Here is a 22,229-nt window from a genome sequence, read left to right as displayed (position 1 = left end):
AATCAACTTTGTAAATCAAAACAAATTTAATTTTTCCGCCTTGTTTACAAATTTTTACATTTTAAATTATTTTTAGTGTAGCAATTCAACGATGCATCTACCTTGTTTTTTGTGGCAGCTTGAAACTTTTTGTATTTTCTAGCAACATGTTGCAAAAAACAGAGTTGTAGAAGTGGATTTATGCCGAATTTAAAACAAATCCACTCAATACGAGGATTTATTTTTGTATAGATGTGTCTTTTTACTTACTAAATGTTGCTGAAACATTTTTTTCAGCAACTTTTCCTTTATACAACTGTCAAAATCTGCAACATTAGTAATAATTATTACAAATTATCACGTAAAAAGACACACTTTATGGCAAATCTGGTAGATTTTGGCCGGATTTAGCAAATAAAACCTGATAATGGGCTAAACCCGGTTAATGATGTCATATCTAAATGACCTGTAAGAAAGATTTTTCTGTTTCACCCCGAAAAAGAGAAATTTCTGGTCTGTTCCTTTACTTTTGAAAATGGTAAAACCGGCAAAAGTAGTAAAAGTTGTAAACTGCTCCCATATGAATTGTATTGTGTCAGAAGTAAAGGAACGATTTTCGAGTAAAAAGTGGTAAAACTTGAACATTCTTGCACGTTAAGGAACAGTGCTTTCATGTCACAATATTGTAACATAACATTAGGTCAGCCACCCCAGCGCCATTTGCCGATGTATATTAGCAATGGAAATATCCCATCTTGTTATATTAGCTCTATTCCTTTACGTACTACAATCTTCAAGCTTTGCCACGCTCTACTCCAAAAGTGTCCCTTGCTCTGTTGTTCATTAAAAACGTTCAAGTTTTTGCTGGAGAAATTTCTTCTCGCAAGTATCCAGACACACCTGTTTGTTTGTTGTGAGCTTTGTAATTTACTCGATCATTACTGTCAGATTCCGAGTCCATTTTTATAGTCTATAATAAAGGATTACTGCCCAACTCAGATGATATCAATTGCACCCAGTTTTATTTTATTTGTTTTTATTTCATACACAAATAAAAATTTTATTATAATTTCCATAAAATATCGACTAAAAATTAATTATTACATTTAAAATTGGAAAAGTTTGTTGTTTTTACGGTTTTACTAAAAATTTAAGAAAAACATATCTTATGATGCCAGGGAAGGTACAAAAGGAACATGTTGAGGAAATGTAGAATAACTATAAATATAAATTTTGTCAACAATGACGGTAGGTATTATGGTACATCAAAGAAGCTAAAACTGGGGCCTAATTACGGTATTCGATTCGATCGAGTATTTGCTCGTGAATAATTCCGAAATTATTACCCAAAGTATGGCCGACTTCCATATTGTCAGTTGCTTTGTATTCGTGCATGAAACTAGGGGTTCTTAAATCGATTTCCCCACTACTGCAATTTCATAAAATTACTTTAGTATGGAACTCGATTTAAGAACCCCTAGTTACATGCGCGAATACAAAGCACCTGACAACAGGGAAGTCAGCCTATTGTTCAAGGAATTCAACAAATATTTACATTTTTTCATTATTAATTTTTGGTCTGTTTCAGAACCTGCATGAATCTACAAATTTTTACTACAATTTTCCTCTATGTTATCGAAAGAAATCTTAAAAATTAGTTTATTCTTGCAGTTCTGGAACAGACTATTCGTTTTTTTAGTTTTTGCTTTAAAATAAAAACATTCAGTCGATCATGAATGTAAACTCCCCGTGAGTTTTGTCTCTATGTCGTTGCAATTTAAAGGAGATAGTGAGACAACTCACGGGAGTTGACATTCATGATCAGGCTGATTTTTTACCATATACCGTCTTAATGCTCTTTGAAGAATACATAGATTTTCATAGTTCGATTTTTTCATTCACTAGCAAATACTCGGTCGAATCGAATGCCGTAGGTAACAACCAAATGATAACACAATACTAATTTTGCGCCCGCTTTCGTTATAATGTATGACAAGTTGCTGAAAACAACTGAATAGGGATATCCTCCAAGGTGACTCTTCTCTAATAGATTATTTTTATTCAAACAAATTTTGTTTTCAATGTCGTCTTCATTGATCTGTTCCACAACTGCAGAAATCTTCTAATTTTTACTATTTTTCGATAACATAAAGGGAAAATTGCTATCGTAGTAAAAATTTGTAGATTCTTGCAGGTTCGTTCTGGAACAGGTACTATATTTTTCTTCTTTGATACACTGAGAGAAAACGGATATACTCAGAAAAAGTTCTACAATTACTTTATTTTTCTACCATGATAGGAATGATAACTACAAATCGATGGTTTACTTTCTCAACGTCATATTTTAAAAATACAACTTTTCATTTGTGATACATCGGCGTTTGAGTAAAAATTTAAAAGCAATTATTAGGGGACTTGATGCACTTAATTACATTTTATTGGGGAACTAGAAGTACTCGCATTTAAACTATTCTGCAAACATCGTTGTATCAAAAAAATAATAGTTTTTTATCTCCCCTGAAAAGTTGATTTTTTAATACGAGATTGAGAAAGTAAGACATCGAAATGACACAAAAGTTTTTTTTATATATAAAAACACGTATCACAAAGTACAATTTAATACATTTAGGGTGCAAACATAGGGACGCTATAGAAATTAAATATGATAAAATCCTTAATAGATCCAATATTTTTAAATCAAAACATGTTTTCTGAATAAATATAAATATTTTTTTTACTTATTTAATAATGAGATGTAATGTATTTTTGTAGAGCTTCTTTGGCTAGCTGATTTCTAATCTTGAAAATTTATTGAGTTATGAGGATTTTTATCATTTTTGTTGAAAAACAACAATTTTGTTGTTTAGGTATCAGCTGACAAACTAAATTTTATTTATTTTATCATAAGAGAGAAATTGTTGATTGGTTTTAAAACTCATGAAATTTGTTGACATGCAACAGATAGATGATCAAAAATTTATAAATAAGAACTTTGGAATAGTATGACTTGTGATAAAATATTATTTTTAAAATAATACGAATTTAGACCGCCAGCATTAAATAGGCTCAGTATAAGATTATTTGTGTGATACATACATACATATAAATTGTTTTTAATAAAATTACCGTTGGTGTGTTATTCTAGACCATAATTCTTAATATATGAATATACGATGTAATAGCAGCTATTTAGCCCGATATATGTATGCGCCGCAGTCTAAATTCGTCGTATATGCTATTTCAAAGTATTGATCATTTCAATTATTTTATTTCGATTTGCATGGACATAAGCCTTGGCACACCACAACATATTTATTAATTTCTGATCATTCTTCTCATCCATGGCAATATCTTCGGAGAGTTGGGGGTTAAACCTAAAATGATAGATTGAAAATAGTTACAAAACTCCAAATAGCATAATAATATAAACAAAACTACCTGTAATATGGAACACCAATTGTGCTGCACCAAGCACGAGCACGATCTACGACTCTTCCATCAGATGCTGTTGCTTGATCCACAAGCAAATTACCTATTTAACAAAAAAATATACATATAATTTGATATTGAAACCCCTAAAATAAAAACACAAGTATCTACCAATTGTTGAAATTCCATATGCCAATTTAGCTGTATCCCAAATACTTTCTGGACGAAAAACATCAATATCTTTTAACTCAGTAACAGGTATTAATCCTGTTCCAATGGAAACGACAACAGACACCTATTTTAAAGTGAAACAAAATTGAAGTGTCACACATTAACGTACAAATTAAAACATCTATCTTTCTTACCGGCACGGCTTCATTTTCTCGGCCAACACTACGTAAAGCCATGTTATATTCATGTATTTCAGTCATAGCATCTAAGGTGGGATTGTTGGCTATTAGACCACCATCCAAAAATCTTCCAAAAGCTCTGTAAAAGATTAACATGATAGAGTTTATATAATAAAGATTTGTGAAAAATGACGAGCGATTGCAAGAGAAAATGAGAGCTATGAAATAACGAAATCGAAAAAAATAAACTGCGTCAGAGTCAGAATCTGAAAATTGTACACAAAGAGTGAAACATCAAATTGATGGATTGTAAAGTAGACCACATCTTCACCATATTTTAAACACATAGAAAAGATTCAAGAGAATTAGAGAATTGTTGTTGTTGTTGTTGTAGCAGCATGGACACCTACGTACAATCATAGTTTTGGTGCTGGGTTGGCAGCCATTGGTAGAAACACTGTGGTTTCGGGTCAATCCGGTACGATATTAATACAACTACAACTATTAATAACGATATCGCGGAGTAAACTCAACGAACTGTAATAGCAATCTTCGAAAAGGTCGCTAAAGAATCTATACGATTCTGGCAGAATTGACCAAGTTGATGATATAAATGCACCAATCGCCCAAGAGAATCAGACATACAGTTGTAAACTGTATCCTCAAAGTTATCATCTAAGTAAGCATCAGTTTCGAAATAAAAAAGGACATATAAGCCTTATTGTCGCCTGATGCTCGAAAAACTTCCAATGAAAATTAGAAAAAAATACTCCATATGCTAAAGACACCCGTTTTAAACAGCAGAATATAGGGCGAATTGCCGGGAGAGGCTAAAACTTACGTATCAATATTTTAATTTGAATGGAAATCAGATTCAGATTTTGAAATTTAAACAGGTCAAGAAAAGCATTCATATCCTGAGTATTATTTTTCACAATACATACCTAAAATACGATGGAGCTGCACCAGTAGCACGCGCCGCCCTCCATACAAGTTGATCTTTGGGATCTGGTGGTGGAATGCGACGATTTGCTGTAATATCAAAATTATATAAGCATACATCTTGATTTGATGTTAAAAATTTATTACAACTTACTTATGGGTGTGACTATGCCCAAAATATCACTGGCAGATTGATAACTGCGGAATAAATGTAGATCCACAGGTTTGCGATCGGCCATTACACCTGTAACCATGACTTTAGGATGTTTTATGTCTGTCATAACGGTAAATTCACCCAAATTATCCTTCAAGATAGATTCAAAATTTTCACTGGGATATGGTCGGGATCCAACAAAACACTGTTCCTTCATGCGCATATATAAGCCCATACATTGACGCATTGTCTTGCCACAACCAAGACCCAATGCCAATATACCTCCAGTACTGGTGCCAGCAATCCAATCAAACAAATGGACAATAGGTGTTTGGGAAATTTTCTCAATTTCCAGGAGAATTTGTACAAGTACCAAACCTCGTATACCACCGCCATCTAAACATAATAGGCGTCCGCGGCCATAAGGCTTTTCTCCCTTCTGATGTGATATGGCCGAATGTAAGGACATATTCGAAGAGGTAAAATCGGGCGAGCCTTTCATGGAAGTCGCATCTTCGCCCTCAATTGAGTTTACATTATCCATACTGCCAGTTGGAGTACCTGGATTGAAAATGAATGAAAATAAAACCTATTTTGGTTATATATTTTAAATTTAGATACTTGCCTTTATTTGAATCAGCATTCACTTTAAACATTGCCAGCAACGCATCCATTATACTTTGTCCTTTTACAACTTTTTCGGTATTTACCACAACAGGTGGCCTATAAAAATGTTATATAAGTATTTATTACAAAATTTAAAAGAGCTCTTATAGTAAATACTCTTGCATATCGTTGAGTAAATCATTTGCAACATTTGCAAAATATCCAACAGTAGACGTTCGACTAGTCGTAGCTAACATATTTTCAATATGTTCACGTTTCTCTACAGATTCAGGGGCCTCTGGTGGTATGCCATTATATGTTCCTGTAGGATGGCAGCCAGGTGGACATTTACTTTTAGGATCAGTACACCTAAAATTGGTATATGTATAAATAAATGTATATTAATTTAAATACAATGACCAGGCCACCAATTTATATGCTCACCTTTTCGCTCCCACCGAATGCAAAATATAGAGAATCTCATCCGTTTTGGATCCGGTTGCATCACTACCTACCATATGTCGAGGTGTAACGCCATCCTTATTCTTTTTGTTTATATCACAGCCAAATACAACTAAACATTGTACAATGTTAACTAGTTTCTGTTCAATGGCAATATGCAAAGCAGTCTTTCCATCCTTATCTACCACATCGATATCAGCGTCATGAGCCAGTAAGGTAACAACACATTCAAAACGATTACGAGCTACCATTACATGTAATGCCGTTCGTCCATCGAAGTTGGTTGCGTTAACATTACAGCCTTGCATTATTAAAGCATGTAATGTCTCTTTGGATGAGCACCAATGCAATGGACTGCCGCCGAATTTCATATCTTGTGTATAAAGTTTGTTGGCGTTTTGTTTAAGAAATTCTGCAACTGAGGTCGGAGTGGATGTTTTGTACAATTTGCTAATATTTTTGGCATCGATGTTAACATCGGCACCGGCAAGCAATAGAGCTTTGACACACTCTGGTTTGTCGGAAAGGCATGCCAAATGCAATGGTGTATATCCATCAGAGTTAATGTGATTGAGGTTTACAGTACTCTTATCGCTGAGAATCTGAAAAATGAGTAAAGCTTTAATTTAAATCTTTAGTTTTATGGTATAATCCCGTATTTTATTAACATGCCACCCATAACTTATATTTAAAATAGTTGAGTAAGAATGGGTGTACAATAATTATAGTCGTATAATTCGTTATTTAAGGAAAAGGCATTTTTTACGAGTTATTGGGGTTTTCGAAATAGCGGGGATAAAATGAGATTGAACCCGCTTGAACTATTTATTTAATTTATTTGGGAAAACTGTATAAGTGATCAAGAGTTTGGTAACAATGTGACATTATTGGTCTGCTTCTATTGCGAAGTCCCTGAGGTTTCCATATTAGTACTGAGTGGAAAATCTCGTCCTAGCTTTTCCTTACAATATGGCCAAGCCGCCCGTATCTATATATTTGTTAAACACGTACAATTTGTTTGTAAAGCTGCTGGTGACTAGTACCTTGTGCTTTCTTCTCTATTCGGTTTTCGACGACCTCAATTGTCCCTCCCTGTATAGACAGAATGCTAGCGAGATATTCGAAACGGTCTTATTTTCAATTTTTTGTTATTCTCATTATATACTCATTGCCTTCCCTTTTCTACATTTTAGCTGAAACCCAATACTGAGAGACTCTTAGGGGTCGATTATCGATAGCAATTATCGTTGAGCGGCGTTGTCAGTTGCCAAAACTACTATTTTTCAGCAACCACCTATTTTCAGTTGTGGTGAACATTTTCGAAGAAACAAGAACTAAAATAGAAAGGAAATTAAACATTTTCTTAGCAATTGTTGATTCTTTGCATAATTAATTAATTTTGTGTGTCAAAAATATGGTGAAAATAACGACAAAACAACAGTTTGAAATATTAATTGATAAATAGAGTGCAAATCCAAAGTGCACATGTGTTCCTTCTAAACAGCCGACTTCACCAGGGAATTTCATTTTTGAATAAAAATGATTTTTATTTCCTTTTTTCCTCTTAGGTAACTTCGAAGCGATCCAATTTTTGGCACAATATGTCTTCTATAAAGTAGACAGCTTCCTTCAATACTAATAATAATCATTGCCATGGGACTTTTGGAAACTTCCCTCTGCAAAAAATCTCAACGCAGCGCACAGTTTTTAAAGTCATCCTTTAACGTTTCCACAATGTAAACTACGGCATCTTTTGACAATCGAAAATACGCCTTAAACCTAAAATAATTTACTGATTATACAGATCTTTCCAACATGAGCATCAACTTACAGTACAGATGGCAATTCAAATGGATTCAACTTGTCCCTCAAATTTCTTCTAATAGATGCAATGTCCTGTACATTTTCTTCATCATCAAAAAGTGATTCCACAGAACTTATCATATTAAAATAGTTTTGTTTTGTCGAATTGGGTGTTTTGTATTGAATATAGAGTTCACAAGTTTGAAAAAACACTGATCCATAAAAACAAACAATTTTTAGAAAAAAGGAAAAAGATGAATGAACATTAATGAACTAAACATTTTATGTAGATGCAGAATGAAGAAGATTGTGTTTCCTTCTTAGTTCCACACACATTTCTTGTCCATTACCCAGCAAACCAAAATCGGAAGAAACATCAGAGTTCGGACCGAATTCGGTCTGCTCTGCTTACTTACACTTAACACGTTCGCGGACGTGAATGCTATAGCATTCTGATGCAAAATGACGTGAATGCTATAGCATTCAAATTGTCAGCCAATTTTTGTTCATTTACTTGTATACAATCTTAAGTTTTGGTGATTAATATACATAATACGATTTATTTCAATAAGATACATTCTATAATAAATAAAAAATAATAATAATAATCAATAATTAATAAATAAAAACAAAAAAACTAATTTCGAAAATAATTGGGTGTCATTTTTTTCACCTCTCTGAATTTGCTTGCGTCCGCGAACGTGTTAATTTTGCCAAAGCAGCACGAGAGAAAATAGAAAAATTCCCTTCAGGGAGGGAGAGAGAGGACGGGAAAAGTTCGTCAGACTAGTCGGACAGATTTCGGACCGAAGTCGGTCAGACGCGTCGGAAAAAACTTCCGACTTTGAGCAGACGCGTCGGACGTCCGACATTGTGTTTGCTGGGACATTACGTACACGAATTAACTCGTTCGTACGACATGGTACATACTTTATATCAATTGTAGGCAACATATTTTTCTATTGCATACTTTAGGGGCTGTCATTGTGTGAGCGCTATGTTTTTTTCAATAGGTTGAATTGTGTGTGTGACAAATTTGTACACACACAACTACCAAGGGGAGCCACATTGCCTACCATTGCTTTATATCAACATAGTTCATACTTATACTTTTTGTTTGTTGATTTTAAAGGAAGTTTCAACCAAAAGACATGTAAAGCTAGTTGATATGAAATGGAAAAATAATTGTTATTCGTTCAAATATCTATTTAATATTAAATGATATTCTTTTCATTCATGTTTGCTGTTTTTTTTTCTAAGTTTTGTGTTTTCAATACACTTTCTAATCTTTTTCTTTTCAAAATTAACGAGCGAAATATGCCAAAAAAAAAATAATTGAGCTATATTATTTTTCCTCAGGTACTAAATCTTAGTGAAATTCTATTTTTAGTGAATTAGAACTTTTAGGGAATAGCTTGGAACAAAGTTGCGTTTTCACAGAATAATGCCCGAGAGTGTCCTCTTTAAGCCCATATATACTCTTGTACCACTTTGCCACTTTTTAAAATTTTTTGAAATTGTATGGGTAAAAATGTGTGTTTTCCATACAGCATTTTTACACAAATGGGCACAAAGTTACACAAAACAACTTAACATAAACTACTCTAGAATGTAACTTAAAACTATAATAATAAAATATCTTTTTTAAATACATTAAAGAAATCTTCGAATTTAAAAAGAAAACAAATATTATTAGTGGCCCTATACCCCTTAAAGGAGTTTAAAGAAATAAATATATAAAGTAAACATTAAATGAAATACCCAAAAATATCAAAGACTCAGAAAAAAAAAAAAACAGAATGGAATAGTACAATTAAATTTCATGAGATTCAGCGTACCTATATATCTTTCGTTTATACGTGGTCAGCGAGTCATCAAACTCTTTAAGAGAAGGTGGAAGATAGTTATATATGCGCGCAATCCTAACTAGAAATGATTTGTCTGAAACTGCAGTAACTCTTGGCATAGTGATTTGTACATTCCTATAAGATCTGCCAAACGTAAACATGCTAACAACACATAGCGGAATTTTCAACTTAAGAATCTTATAGAAACATAACATACACCTCAATTTAACAAACTTACTAAAACTACACCCAAGGAAACTCTCAACAAACGAAGAAACATGCTGACGCCGCCCTAACGGATAAACATAACGTTTAACTCTATGCAACAAAAGACGAACCTTACGCAAAACATACCCACAACAACCACTATAGACTTCAAGGCCATACAAAAAAATCGGCATTACTAATGCATGAGCCACACGTGCCTCTATAACACGGGGTAACACGACATCCAACGCGTACAACTTTGTAAGAGCAAAGTTAACTTTGGATGTTATTGAACTGACATGGTTCTCAAATGTCAGTTCGTCGTCAAGCACAATACCCAGACAATTAAGCGTACTTACAACATCTATAACTTTATTACAGATGGAAATAGCTATTGCATTTTCAGGTATATTGCCAAAATACATTGCCTTAGTTTTCTCTGTATTTATACTCAGGCCATTGACAGTCATCCAATCTACCAACATACTAACATTAAAATTAATTGTGCTCTGAAGAACATCTAAAAACACCAAATCACCCAAGAATAACAGCTGCACATCATCAGCAAAAGCAAAAGACATGCAACCTCTACCAACAAAACGACTAAACAAATCATTCACATACATTATGAATAATAAAGGACCCAAGACAGAACCTTGCGGTACCCCACTACTAACAGGCAAAACACTAGACGCAGCATTCTTACTACAAACATATTGCTTTCTACAACATAAGTACGAATACATAAGCCTACAAGCAGTAGACGAGAATTTAAACACATGAAACAGCTTCTCAACCAAACTTGCATGATTAATTTTGTCAAAAGCCTTTTCAAGGTCAAGTGACAAAAGGACGCAACAACCACCTTCACTCAGCTGCTTCCTAATATTGTCAGTTAGGCCAATCATCAAAGCTGTGGTACTTCGGTTACACCGGAACCCAAATTGGCTGTCATGCAAAATAGAAGATTCTTCTAAGTAGGCAACCATTTGCTTTTTAATGACATGTTCTGCCATCTTCGATAATACTGGCATTATAGATATAGGCCTCAAATCAGAAGAGCTATTATTTTTAGGAATTGGAACAATTCTGGCTATTTTCCAGTCAGCAGGGAATGTAGAGGTAGTAACAATAGAGTTAACAACATGAACAATATACGAACCAATACGAGGAAACATAAGTTTTAAAAATTTTAAATCAAACCCATCACAACCAATGGCCCTCGACTTAATTAATCCAAACGCCTCTAAAACTTCACTATAATCTACACAACGAAAACTAAATCCTTCACAAACACCTTCAGGGAAACTTGGAACACGAATGTTACTACGGGATTGATTACACACGAATTCAGAATTAAGACGCTCAACATCCTCAGATTGAACAATATTATTAGAGTCATACGCCACGCCGTTCATTCTCAGAACCGACCATACTTGTTTAGATGACTTACTACAAAAAAGATTTTTGTGAGCCAATCTTTTCTTCTTCCTCACAATATTTTTAGCCTTGTTTCTTAATTTGCAGTATGTTTTCCAATTTACATCACTGCTATCATTTAAATAGGCCTTATAAGCTAGATCCCTAAGCGACAGTCCATGGCGAATTTCACGTGCCTTGTACCAATCATCACACTTATACTTCACAAATCGCTTCCTAGTGGGAAAAGCCGAGCGAATGCGCAGAAGATTTGCATTTAAAACGCTAACTTGAACATCTACATCTGATGTACCAATTATGGCTTCAAAGTTGCATTGAGATACCGCTTCATCAATCTCAGCTGCATCTAGGGCATCATAATCAACATACTCAAAAAACGTTTTTACTCTGGGATTATAAACATCAAGGGATACAAAAATAAAAGCATGATCGGAAATACCAGGACAGGCAAATTGACTACTATATTTTAACAAATTCGGGCAAGACATCAAAACATAATCCAACAGCGAAGTAGAATGGTGAGCTACATCATAATGCGTGGGCATTGAGTTGTGCACAATACTCAGGTTCATTCTACTACATATATTTCTAAGATTGAAGCTTTTCGTAACATCATTTGTAATTTCGGACTCCCATCTCTGGTATTTTTTAACCTTTCAAATCCAACCCTCCATGTCAAGAGTATGACATGAAAAACAAAAACCAACTTGTCTGTTCCAGTACTGCAAGAATCTACTAATTGTTACTATTGGTTTGTTCCAGAACTGCAAAAATCTACTATTTTTTACTATTTTCTCCGATAACATAAAGGAAAAAATGTTATCGTAGTAAAAAATAGTAGCTTCTTGCAGGTTCTGGAACAGAGCTAATAATTTTTTGGTCTGTTCCAGAACTGCATGAATCTGCTAATTTTTACCATTTTTTTCGATAACATAAATGAAAAATTGTTATCGTAGTAAAAAATTTTAGATTCTTACAGATTCGTGAACAGGCATACGTATGTTGCGTGTAATTACCTGCGTGTGTATATGTAAACAACAAATGACGCAAAAAGCAAACGTAAATAAACTTCATTTATTTCTAGTATGTATTTCGTAAAACGAAATCATATCGCTCATTTACTCAAAGAGTGACACATGTCAAAAAATCCCATTTCGAGAAAAACGCGTTTTAAGTTGGCGATTGAAATTTAACTTCTCAACTTAAAACGATTACTACACAAAAACTAAAATAACTACATGGACCATATTTTGCAAACAGCTAGCCAGATATCAGTACTAAATTTCTGTGCAAGATCAAGCATGATTTGAAGAGTTTTAGTGCTTCGTAAGCTCAAAAAACTTTTTTGTTGAATTATGTCAAACTCGTAGTAAATGACCTGTAACTCGTTGAGTTTTAGAGATGTCAGCATGACAATTTGACACAAGATAAAGTAGAAGTTCTAGAAAAAATAGAAATTGCTAACTCAGAAAATGCATTTTTTGAGTGTATCACTCTTTGAGTAAATGAGCGATATAATGTGCCGTGCCGTAAAACCTAAATTCATTATACTATATAAAATAACTTACATTCAAAATTTCTTTTGTTGTGCTGGCAGCATAATGAAACACCGAATTGCTATTATTGTCCAAATGTTCCATTTTACAAAGAGGCAATAAGGCTTTTACCATTTCAATATTACCGGTTTTAACAGCCAACTGAAAATAGATTTTAGAAAATTACTCTTACTTGAAATATATTTTTTTTAAATGATTCCAACTTACCTGAAACGGTGACATGTAATTGGTGTGATCAGCATAGTCGATAAATTGCAAAACTTTTGGATGACTGATATAGTCAACCAAATTGAAATAAGCCACTAAATGAGTTATGGACCATGATGGATTATCGGATAAAATGTCACATAGTTTTTGTAGACCATTAACATTGTAGAACTGTTGTAAAAAACAATGATTTAAATAAAGCTGTTTTAATGTCGAACGAATCGTCATAACCATACCTCCTTAACAATGGACACAAACAGAGGTAAACGATGAAGGAAGGCATTAAATTTATCTTCAGCTTCCTGTTGGGATGGTGAGCGAAACAAACTGAATGAAGTTGTATTGGAATCTGTGTGTGGCCTTTGTAGAACTATTTCATAGGCTTTCTTGTCATTTGAATTAAAGGGTGGAGCGTAGAGTACCATGGCATCATCACGGGCTAATATCTGCAGCAATCCCAGAGATTCACTTTTTATTTCTAGAACTTTATTGGGCGGATAATCGGCGCCCAGTAGTCGCTGCAAAGCTATAAAAGGATTATTTTACATAATTTACTTATTTAAAAACTAGACAAAAGGGGAAAATTCTAATAAAAGCATTTTGACGTTTACAGCCGTATTACCACAAGACATTTGCCGAAACACATAATTCGACGTGTCTACAAGTTGCTAAGACCAGGGGCCTAATTCTCGAATCCGTTATCGAGCGAGTTTTTGTTCGAAGACAAATTACGAACGATCGAAATTTTTGGATTCCCTTGTACGATCGAAATTATTTAAAAAATTTATCGATACATACGGTTATCGAACGGTGAATCATATGGTAAACACAAAATATTACACACAAACTAGTTGTTGTGCGGCAAGTTTCTCATAAAATGAAATGAAAACATGAAAATGTTATAAAATAATAGAAAATTGTGAAAAATTAAAAGTAATTGTGATCTGAAATAAATTCCACTATATGAAAATATAAAAATCGCATTCTGGCATTGGAAAATATATTTTTAATTTTTAAGAAACATCCCGTTTTTGTCTATTTTTTTACTCATTTTATTGAAAAAAGTATTTAGTATGTGATTTTGATTAATTTTATTGCAAAATGTTTCATTAAAGTTCGTTTTGTGCCAAAAAAATAATCATTTCGACAGCAGATGTGTGGCGGGCAAAAACTCGCAAGATTCCACTCGAAAGTGTATTCGACAACGGATGCCGTAATCCAAATACTGAAAATATCGATCGAAATAACTCGATCACGTATGCGAGAATTAGGCCCCAGACTTTACCCGATCATATTTTATTGATAATAATTAAAAAAATCTTATTTTTAAATTGCACTTTCTTAAATTGCATTTTTTACTTTTGAAATTCTCTGTGTCTTGTGGTAAGAAGCTCAAAATAATAAAACATGACAATTAATTTAAAATGTAATTTCTGAAAATACCAAAACCAGTTGCAATAACACCAAAATTCATCCAGGACATTGTTAAAAATTCGATGATTATTTCTGGACAATAGTAGTTTCACACTAATTCATTCCAATGTATATATGAACAAGATAAGATGGTGTGCAATGATGAGTTAGTCAATGGATTATTGACAAATGTATGTTGTTAATTCTTGAATTAATCTAGCAGGAAAGTTGAAAAAAGCAAATTTAGAAAGGTTATTATTAAAATAGTATGTATGTACAATACACACAGTTGAACCTTGATTATCTGGTCTTTAATTTAATTCAATTTTTTTAGAAAATGTTATCATTTGAGCACATCGGATAATCAAGACAAAACTGTTCTTATAAATGTCAAATGTATTATGAAAATAAATTTTAATATGTATGTTAATAGCTTTACAATTAATGGTCTCATCCAGTACTACAAGAATCTACTAATTTTTACTATTTAAAAAAAAAAAAAAAAAACAGTATCTTCTTGCAGGTTCTGGAACAGAGCATAAAATTTATATAAAGTAAGGCGTAATAAATATAAAAAATGGGTTTAAGGCAACGACATGTCAGTAACCGACCACAATATGAAGTAGGACACCCTTAAAAAAATTTAGGTACCACCAGCAGCGCACCTTGAATGAAGCTGAAATTATTGCTACACAGGAAATACGATGAAACGTTATACAAAACTGATTATGTAATCTTCAATCTTCATAAGGTAACATCCTATAATGGCGTGAGAGACTGATATGCTCCCTATAAATCTCATGGGCCGGATGATATCATTCCGACGTTGCCCCAAGACGCATCACCTGAATCGGTACAATGGAAAAGAGGTAACAGTGACATATATTCCCAAGGCTGGGAAGCCAAGCCACTTGTTACCGAAGATTACAGCAGTAGTGAAATTCTGTAAATCATTTTTTGAGTTAAATGAAAGGTTTTAAATAAAGTTGACAGCACTCTTGATATCGGTAGGACGTAACGACCAATACATTTTGGTCGCTATCTTACCGAAAAATTATTTAATTACCATATTCTTTATCAGCATTTTAAATTTTTCAAACCATTTTTAGACATAAAAGGGCCATTCAATAATATGAACATCGAATCCGTACGCTCACATCTAAATCTACTGAGTGTCTCCCCCATTCTAACTATGTAGTTGGATCGATAGAATACTCTAGAGGAGACTAATCAATTCGAATATTGGAGAGAGTTCCGCAAAGGAGTCAATCACTAGGGGTAGGGAGTGTTATTTCGTTTGCGCGATACTCATGGAATTTGATAGACTAGGAACTAAGACAATTTCTATGCAAATGACGTAGTCATTCTAATCGGTGGGAATTTTTGTCTTCGCTGCATACTGGTCGAAATAACCCAGCAAACCAAATGTCTGATGTCCGACACGTCTGAACAATTTCGGAAGCAAAGTCGTTCAGATTTCGTTCCGATTTCTAAACGATTTTTCGGAGAGGAAATAGTTCAGACTTTGTACCGATTTCGTTCAGATTTCGGAACGAATGTCGGATAGAAATTTCCTTTCCGAATTTCTTAAGGATTTTCTTCAGATTTCGTTACGAAATCGGACCGAAATCGATCCGATGTCGCTGCGACATTTTGTTCCGAAATTATGTCAACCACTTCATACAACTTTCGTTAAGATATCGTTACGATTTCGGACGATACGTCCGACATTTTGTTCCGATTTCGTTACGAAGTCGGTACGATTGATTTGCTGGGAAGTGATCTAGCTTTGCGAAAGTATAAAAAAATGAAACTGTAAATTTGTGAAATATTTTCCATCCATTACCAACTGTAACGAAACGAACTTTGTTATTTCGCAAATATTCTACTTATGTCCGCCACATTATTTTGGCTTCATACTGTCATCGTTGACATTTAATTTTCTATGACAACAATGAGGCTTTAATAAAATTGTTGTTGTAATATATACCCATACCTTGTAATTGGTATACATATCTTGATTATTGGAATTTTTATAAAAACTCTGAGCAATTAACGGTGATTTTATAATGTAGAGAAAGTACGAAACTACCGGAAATACCATTTACCTATTTATTTTTTATTACATAAAAATAAACAAACTGTTCAAAATCAACGGCAAAAATGAATTTTGTACCTGCCTACAACTCTTTCATATCGAAAAAATGGATCAAATTATAAGGTATATTAACTGTTATGAGATAAGTTGTATTTACTACCACTACTGCTGCTACTATTATTATTCGAGAAGCCACAATAAAAAATTTGCTGTGCTTATCAAAGAGAGAATCAGAAAAAAACATTAAAAAATGATACGTAAACGCTTCAATAAGAATAACAATGGCGTGATGATGCTGTTAGTAGATTTCAAAAATTTCTTATTAAGTATAGCAACCACGATGATGATTAATCTAAGGCAGAGTACAAATAGTACAAAGTCCATACCTTAAAATCAGCCATAATTAACTTTTAAAATGTCTAGGCCATACAAACTGGTATGATGGATTGAAGCAAAATAAAAATCATTTTTAATTTATTAAAAATTAAAATTTATTACATATAAAATCCACGTCGTTTCTTCGTTAAATAGGATTAAAACTCTTTTATGAAATAAATGTCCATTGATCTGTGCCCACAGATTTGCAGTTTATGAAGAAAACAAGGGCTGATACAATAGGTACGAATGCTGGTTAATCAAGGAAGGTTTTTCGCCACACATTGAACTTGACTTGTTCCAAATAATAACAGATAACCCTAACAACATTGATCCTTGAACAACTGTCTGTCACGTATGGTTTGGGCCCCATTAGCTTTGTTAATAGCAAAATACATGTTCAACAAAGAGGTCTTCTTTACAAAGACCACCACAGAGCATATTGATAAGGGAGGGTGGGAGAGCATTTAAAACGACTTGCTTAACCTTTTTTTTTATTAATTTGGGGAACTACACACTTCTGCTTCTGGACATCTGGTATCATTGCAAAAGTCTATGCTCGAGCAATACCGACTACATTTGTAAACAACAATTTGTTCCGACTATGTGACTATGTCAATAAGTTTGCTTTCCAATTGTACTGTAGGCAGAGGGAAACAAAAAGATCACGATACAAATCGATGACGTTACGTACAATTTAATTTATAAAAATAACAACCAATCTATGCGGAATCCAATGCATGTATCGGCTGCTACTACAGAAAGTACAACTAGAAAGTAATTTCGCATGTGTGATGTGTGTGTTGCTGGCATATGCAAAAATAAGTGATAATAATTGCGACACTAGCAACAGTCATACATAACTCTAAGAAATCAACTAAAAATGTATAGTTAAATTATGATTATGATTTAATAAACTAATTTCCATTGCATTTATTTATTGCTAACCATTAAACATTTTCAAGGTTTTAACGGTGCTTTTTTTGCTTGCTGTTGTTTTTTTTTTCTCCTTTCACTCGAACCACTTCCTGTATTTTATATCTTTTACATCAATAACCATCCATAGAAATTTCAATTTCACCACTTTATATATTTTCAAATCTGCGAAATCTTTAGTTTCCGGAAACACATTAAGTTATGACTAAACTAAAAGCCGACGACTTTTGTGAAATTAGTTTTTTTTGCCAGATCTGTCTAGAAATAATTTATTCGCCGCGTACGTAATTAAACCGTATAACTTCTATTGTCGATGTAGAAAACATTTTTGTTTAGCCCCGTATTTTGTTGTTGGTATCAATACCAGTATTACGAATCAGCTGTTTGAAATAATGGTTTCTTCATGGTTGTATATTCTCGTTAAGAATACAACTCTTGTCTCGTACACTTAAAGAAATCATGAAGTTTTAATTAAGAATTTTACACAGTGTATAGTTTTATCAGCGCTGCAGGATTGAGAATAAAATTTTCTTGAGTAATAATACCCAGCAAAAAATTTGGATCCACCGATGCAGTTAATCAGTACAAGCGTACAGTACAAATACCGCGGAAGTACATTTTTCCATGAATTCCTCAATGAATTTTACAAGAGAGCGCGCAGAAAAGATGCACTCCCTTTTGCTTCCCATCACACAGCTAGGAAGCACTCCATCCAAGGATGGAATAAAAATGCAAGCCATTGCGAAATACATATCTCAGAATAAATAAAATGCATTTTTTATACATATGTGGTAAACATGATTATTAAAACTTTATTATATGTATAAACACAAATGATAAAAATGTTTTCATTAATTTTAATTGAAACTGAATCTACTTCCTTCTTCTCCTCTGCATTATATACAACCGCCACTGATTTTGTTTCATCATCGAAAAGGTTTTTTATGTTGCTTTCCCATCACTAGTTCAGCTTTCTTCATAGAATCCAACTCCACTACATTAATGTCATGTTCACACGAGCGTTTGAAGTACGTTGTTTGTACAGATTTCCCCTAAAGCGGGGTACACACGATCAGTTTTGACTGTCGATTTTTCGGAATTATCGATTACTGTCAAACTGTCCAGCAACCACAAAATATTTTGTGGTTGTCTGATGACTGACAAAAATGAACGGTCACACTGGCAAGCAACCTATTATTTGAGCAAAACTGACAGTCAAAACTGATCGTGTGTACCCCACTTAAAAGGACGAGGAATCTGCAAGTTTGACTTAAATTACAGACGTTGTTCGCGGGAAATGCAACAACTAAACAAAACAGCAAATACACAGAAAGGACACCACAAGTATTTCAAATATACTTAGGTGGTGTAATTCAAATGCAATTACAGCAAACACGGCCTTTGGACACAAATTCCAACCGTAAAGCACAGAGGAGACTCTGTTATGGTATGGGGTTGTATGAGTGCTTCCGGTGTAGGGAATCTTGTTTTTACCGAAGGAAATAAGGATAAGATATGTATATAATTTCAACATTCTGAAGGATAATTTGAAATGTAGCGCTGCAAAAATTGGGATTTGGGACAACATTCCAATTTTATGAAGATATGACGCCAAGCACAAATCACACATTTTTCGAGAATGGATGCCATATAACTGTCCAAAAGTGATCCAAACACCTTCCCGGTCCACGGATTTGAATCCTATGGAGTATTTTGGCGACAAATACATACATATGTGTGTATAAGAAGTCATAACATCTAAAGTATAGGAACCCTGAAAATCCATTGCAAGAAGAATGGGGAAAAATTCCGATATCTTGCCCCGAAAACTTATTTAAATCTTTGCCAAAAAGGCTAAAAGCTGTAAAGGATAACAAAGGATGTCATACCAAGTGCTAAACTCCTAAGAAATCCTTTTGGTTTCATAAAACTTTTAGAGTGGATACTTTTCACTGTGAGGTAGAAATCGATGTTGTTTAACAATTTTTATTTTTTTTTAATCTAAACTTACCTGAATTTTGTTAATTTTATTTTATAATATTTAAGTTAAGACACTAATGTAACAATCAGTGTGTTCGTTTACTCAAAATTTGTACAAATTGTTACTGGATGTTGTTCGTTTACTCCTCAGTACAATGCAAAACACCTTAGCCGATTGCAAGAAGTTACTGAACTTGTACAAATTTGTACGAATTGTTGAGTAAACGAACACACCTAAGATAAAAAAGAATGAAATCGCTATCATTAATTAACTCCTAGAAATCGCAGTTTTAATGAAAGAAAGTGAAGTGCATTGATGTCAACGCCTGCACGTTGCCGTAACAACAGAGAATAACGAATTCAAATGAGAGCTATAGTCAGCCGTTGTTTAACAAAGGGACATTACTCTCCCATCAATTCTCTCACATTTATTTTGGACATCAATGGTGAAGTGGATACTTTTGACTGTGATTCACTGTAAGTAAGATTTGAGCCAAATTTCGTCAGCCTACGTCAAGTGGTTCGGTAGTTAAAGTGTTTTTACCCAAGGTTTGGGTAAGTAGTCGAAATCGGGGTACCCTTATATGGGGGCTATTAGAAAACGTGGACCTATGTTGACAAATATTTGCAAGGATATGTTCCACACATTGAGAACTCACTGTGCCAAATTTCAGCCAATATGATTGTAAAATGTGGCTAATAGCCAAAAAATACCTTAAATCGGGAGGTACGGTTATATGGGGGCTATATCAAAACATGGACCCAGAGACCCCATTTTCAGTACCAGATGCTCTCTTGATATAAGTAAGTAAATTTCGTCAGCCTACGTCAAGTAGTTCGGCAGTTAAAGAGTTTTTACCCAACATTTGGGTAAATACTCGGGTATTTACCCAAGTATTTACCCACTTGTTTAAATATTGTAAAACTATCCATTTTGAAACGATTTCACAACCTAAACCCAGAAATAGGGTGTAAGATGTTGTATTGGCGATTCAATATAGTAAATACCCAAATAAATACACACCCACAGTCCACCTCTAAAAATACCGAAAATCGGGAGGTACCGTTATATGGGGACTATACGAAAACGTTAAGAAACCAACTTTGTTAATTTTCCTTACCCATAATGGCGCAATGCTGTCCAAAGGCAATATTTGGTAACTCCCTAACTCCCTTTCGCAAACACTATCGGAATTCTTTCGATGAACGTGCTTTCGCTACTCTACAATCAGTAGCAACGCGTAGCGCACGAGAGAAGTGTCGAGAGAAAATGAGAAAGGAGTAATGCCTTTTCCGCAGGAAAATGAGAAAAAATGGAAAAGCGGGAGTGTGAAAAAATCGAGATGTACAGGAGCCAGAATGAAGTCCGAAAATGCTATCAAAGACTGAAACATCAAACTGATGGCTTTGGTGCAGGAAGATCCTTCTGAAGAGACCAGTAAGGTAATTTGGTAACTCTTACAGGCAGTGTGCTAAGAATATGAAAAGAATACTTTTCCAAACTGTTGGTATTCAATAGTAGCGAAGATGACGAAGATACCACAGATCCAATCCCAGAAGATGGTATTTAATGTATACCACCCGACCAAGATGAGGAAAAGGCAGGCAATAAATCGGCTGAAGAATAATAAGGCAGCAGGAGCCGATGGCTTACCAGCCGAACTGTTCAAAACCGGAGGCGACACGCTGATAAGGTGTATTCATCAGCTAGTTGGCACCATCTGGCAGGAAGAACGAGTACCCGACGATTGGAACCTGAGTATCCTGTGTCCCGTCCACAAGAAGGGAGATAAGACTGTATGCTCTAACTATAGGGGCATAAGTCTACTCCGTATTGCCTACAAGATCGTGTCAGGGATATCGTGGGAACGACTAAAGCCTATGGTCAACGTGATAATTGGACCATACCGATGCGGCTTTAGACCTGGCAAGTCCACCATTGATCAGATATTTACCCTGAGGCAAAGCCTGGAGAAACCCCAAGAGATGCAGATCGACACCTACCACCTTTTTGTCAATTATAAAGCAGCCTTCGACAGCCCGCTGCGTTCAAAGGTATTCCAAGCCATGTCTGAATTTGGTATCCCCGCAAAGCTCATTCGGCTTTGTAAAATGACTTTAACTGACACGAGGTCCTCAGTTAAAATAGGAAAGAACCTCTCCGAAGAGTTTGGTACCAAAAGAGGTTTCAGACAAGGAGCAAGCCTTTCGTGTGATCTCTTCAACATCCTGCTGGAAAAAGTTATACGAGAGGCTAACGTCAAAAGAAGTGGCACAATCTACACCAATAGTCACATGTTACTTGCTTATGTTTATGATATAGACATCATGGGTCGATCAGTAAAAGAAGTAACTGATACCTTTATGAAGGTCGAAGGAGAATCTGCTAAAGTGGGTCTGGCGGTAAACGGTGAGAAGACCAAGTTGATGGTGTCGACGCTCAAT

At 34.4% G+C, this 22,229-nt stretch overlaps 1 protein-coding gene across 4 annotated transcripts; it reads right to left on the bottom strand.

Moving 5' to 3' along the window:
* Positions 1-998: 998 nt before the first annotated feature.
* On the bottom strand, positions 999-18,182 carry iPLA2-VIA (calcium-independent phospholipase A2 VIA). Of its 4 annotated transcripts, XR_012412775.1 has the most exons (15): positions 17,817-18,174; positions 14,426-14,611; positions 13,219-13,508; positions 12,983-13,153; positions 12,788-12,916; positions 5,905-6,524; positions 5,638-5,829; positions 5,480-5,577; positions 4,855-5,415; positions 4,703-4,790; positions 3,774-3,897; positions 3,580-3,703; positions 3,418-3,511; positions 1,484-3,353; positions 999-1,378 (listed from the first exon to the last, which is right to left on the bottom strand). XR_012412775.1 is itself a non-coding variant. In XM_073985629.1 (14 exons), exons 2-14 carry the CDS (start codon positions 14,463-14,465, stop codon positions 3,215-3,217), a joined length of 2,670 nt encoding a protein of 889 aa, XP_073841730.1. In that variant the 5' UTR covers positions 14,466-14,611; positions 17,817-18,174; the 3' UTR covers positions 999-3,214. The 4 variants fall into 4 exon arrangements, 2 of the variants coding, with proteins under 2 accessions (XP_073841730.1, XP_073841731.1); XR_012412776.1 differs by lacking the exon at positions 14,426-14,611 and having other exon boundaries at positions 17,817-18,182; XM_073985629.1 differs by having other exon boundaries at positions 999-3,353.
* Between the last annotated feature and the right edge of the window lie 4,047 nt (positions 18,183-22,229).

Source organism: Musca autumnalis, unplaced genomic scaffold (genome assembly GCF_047663935.1).
Source record: "Musca autumnalis isolate F117 unplaced genomic scaffold, ASM4766393v1 scaffold_4, whole genome shotgun sequence".
Lineage (NCBI taxonomy): Eukaryota > Metazoa > Arthropoda > Insecta > Diptera > Muscidae > Musca > Musca autumnalis.
The sequence above is the reverse complement of the archived record's forward strand: the minus strand, read 5'-3'. Positions and strand labels throughout refer to the sequence as shown.

What these genes read in the sequence shown, in the direction of transcription:
- iPLA2-VIA (XM_073985629.1), bottom strand. Translation starts at nt 14,465, where the DNA reads ATGTCCTGGATGAATTTTGGTGTTATTGCAACTGGTTTTG. An exon ending in TGTTATTGCAACTGGTTTTG is followed by an intron (nt 13,509 to 14,425) that starts GTATTTTCAGAA and finishes ATCCTTTTATAG; the next exon opens with CTTTGCAGCGACTACTGGGC. An exon ending in TTACTCAACGATATGCAAGA is followed by an intron (nt 5,578 to 5,637) that starts GTATTTACTATA and finishes ACATTTTTATAG; the next exon opens with GCCACCTGTTGTGGTAAATA.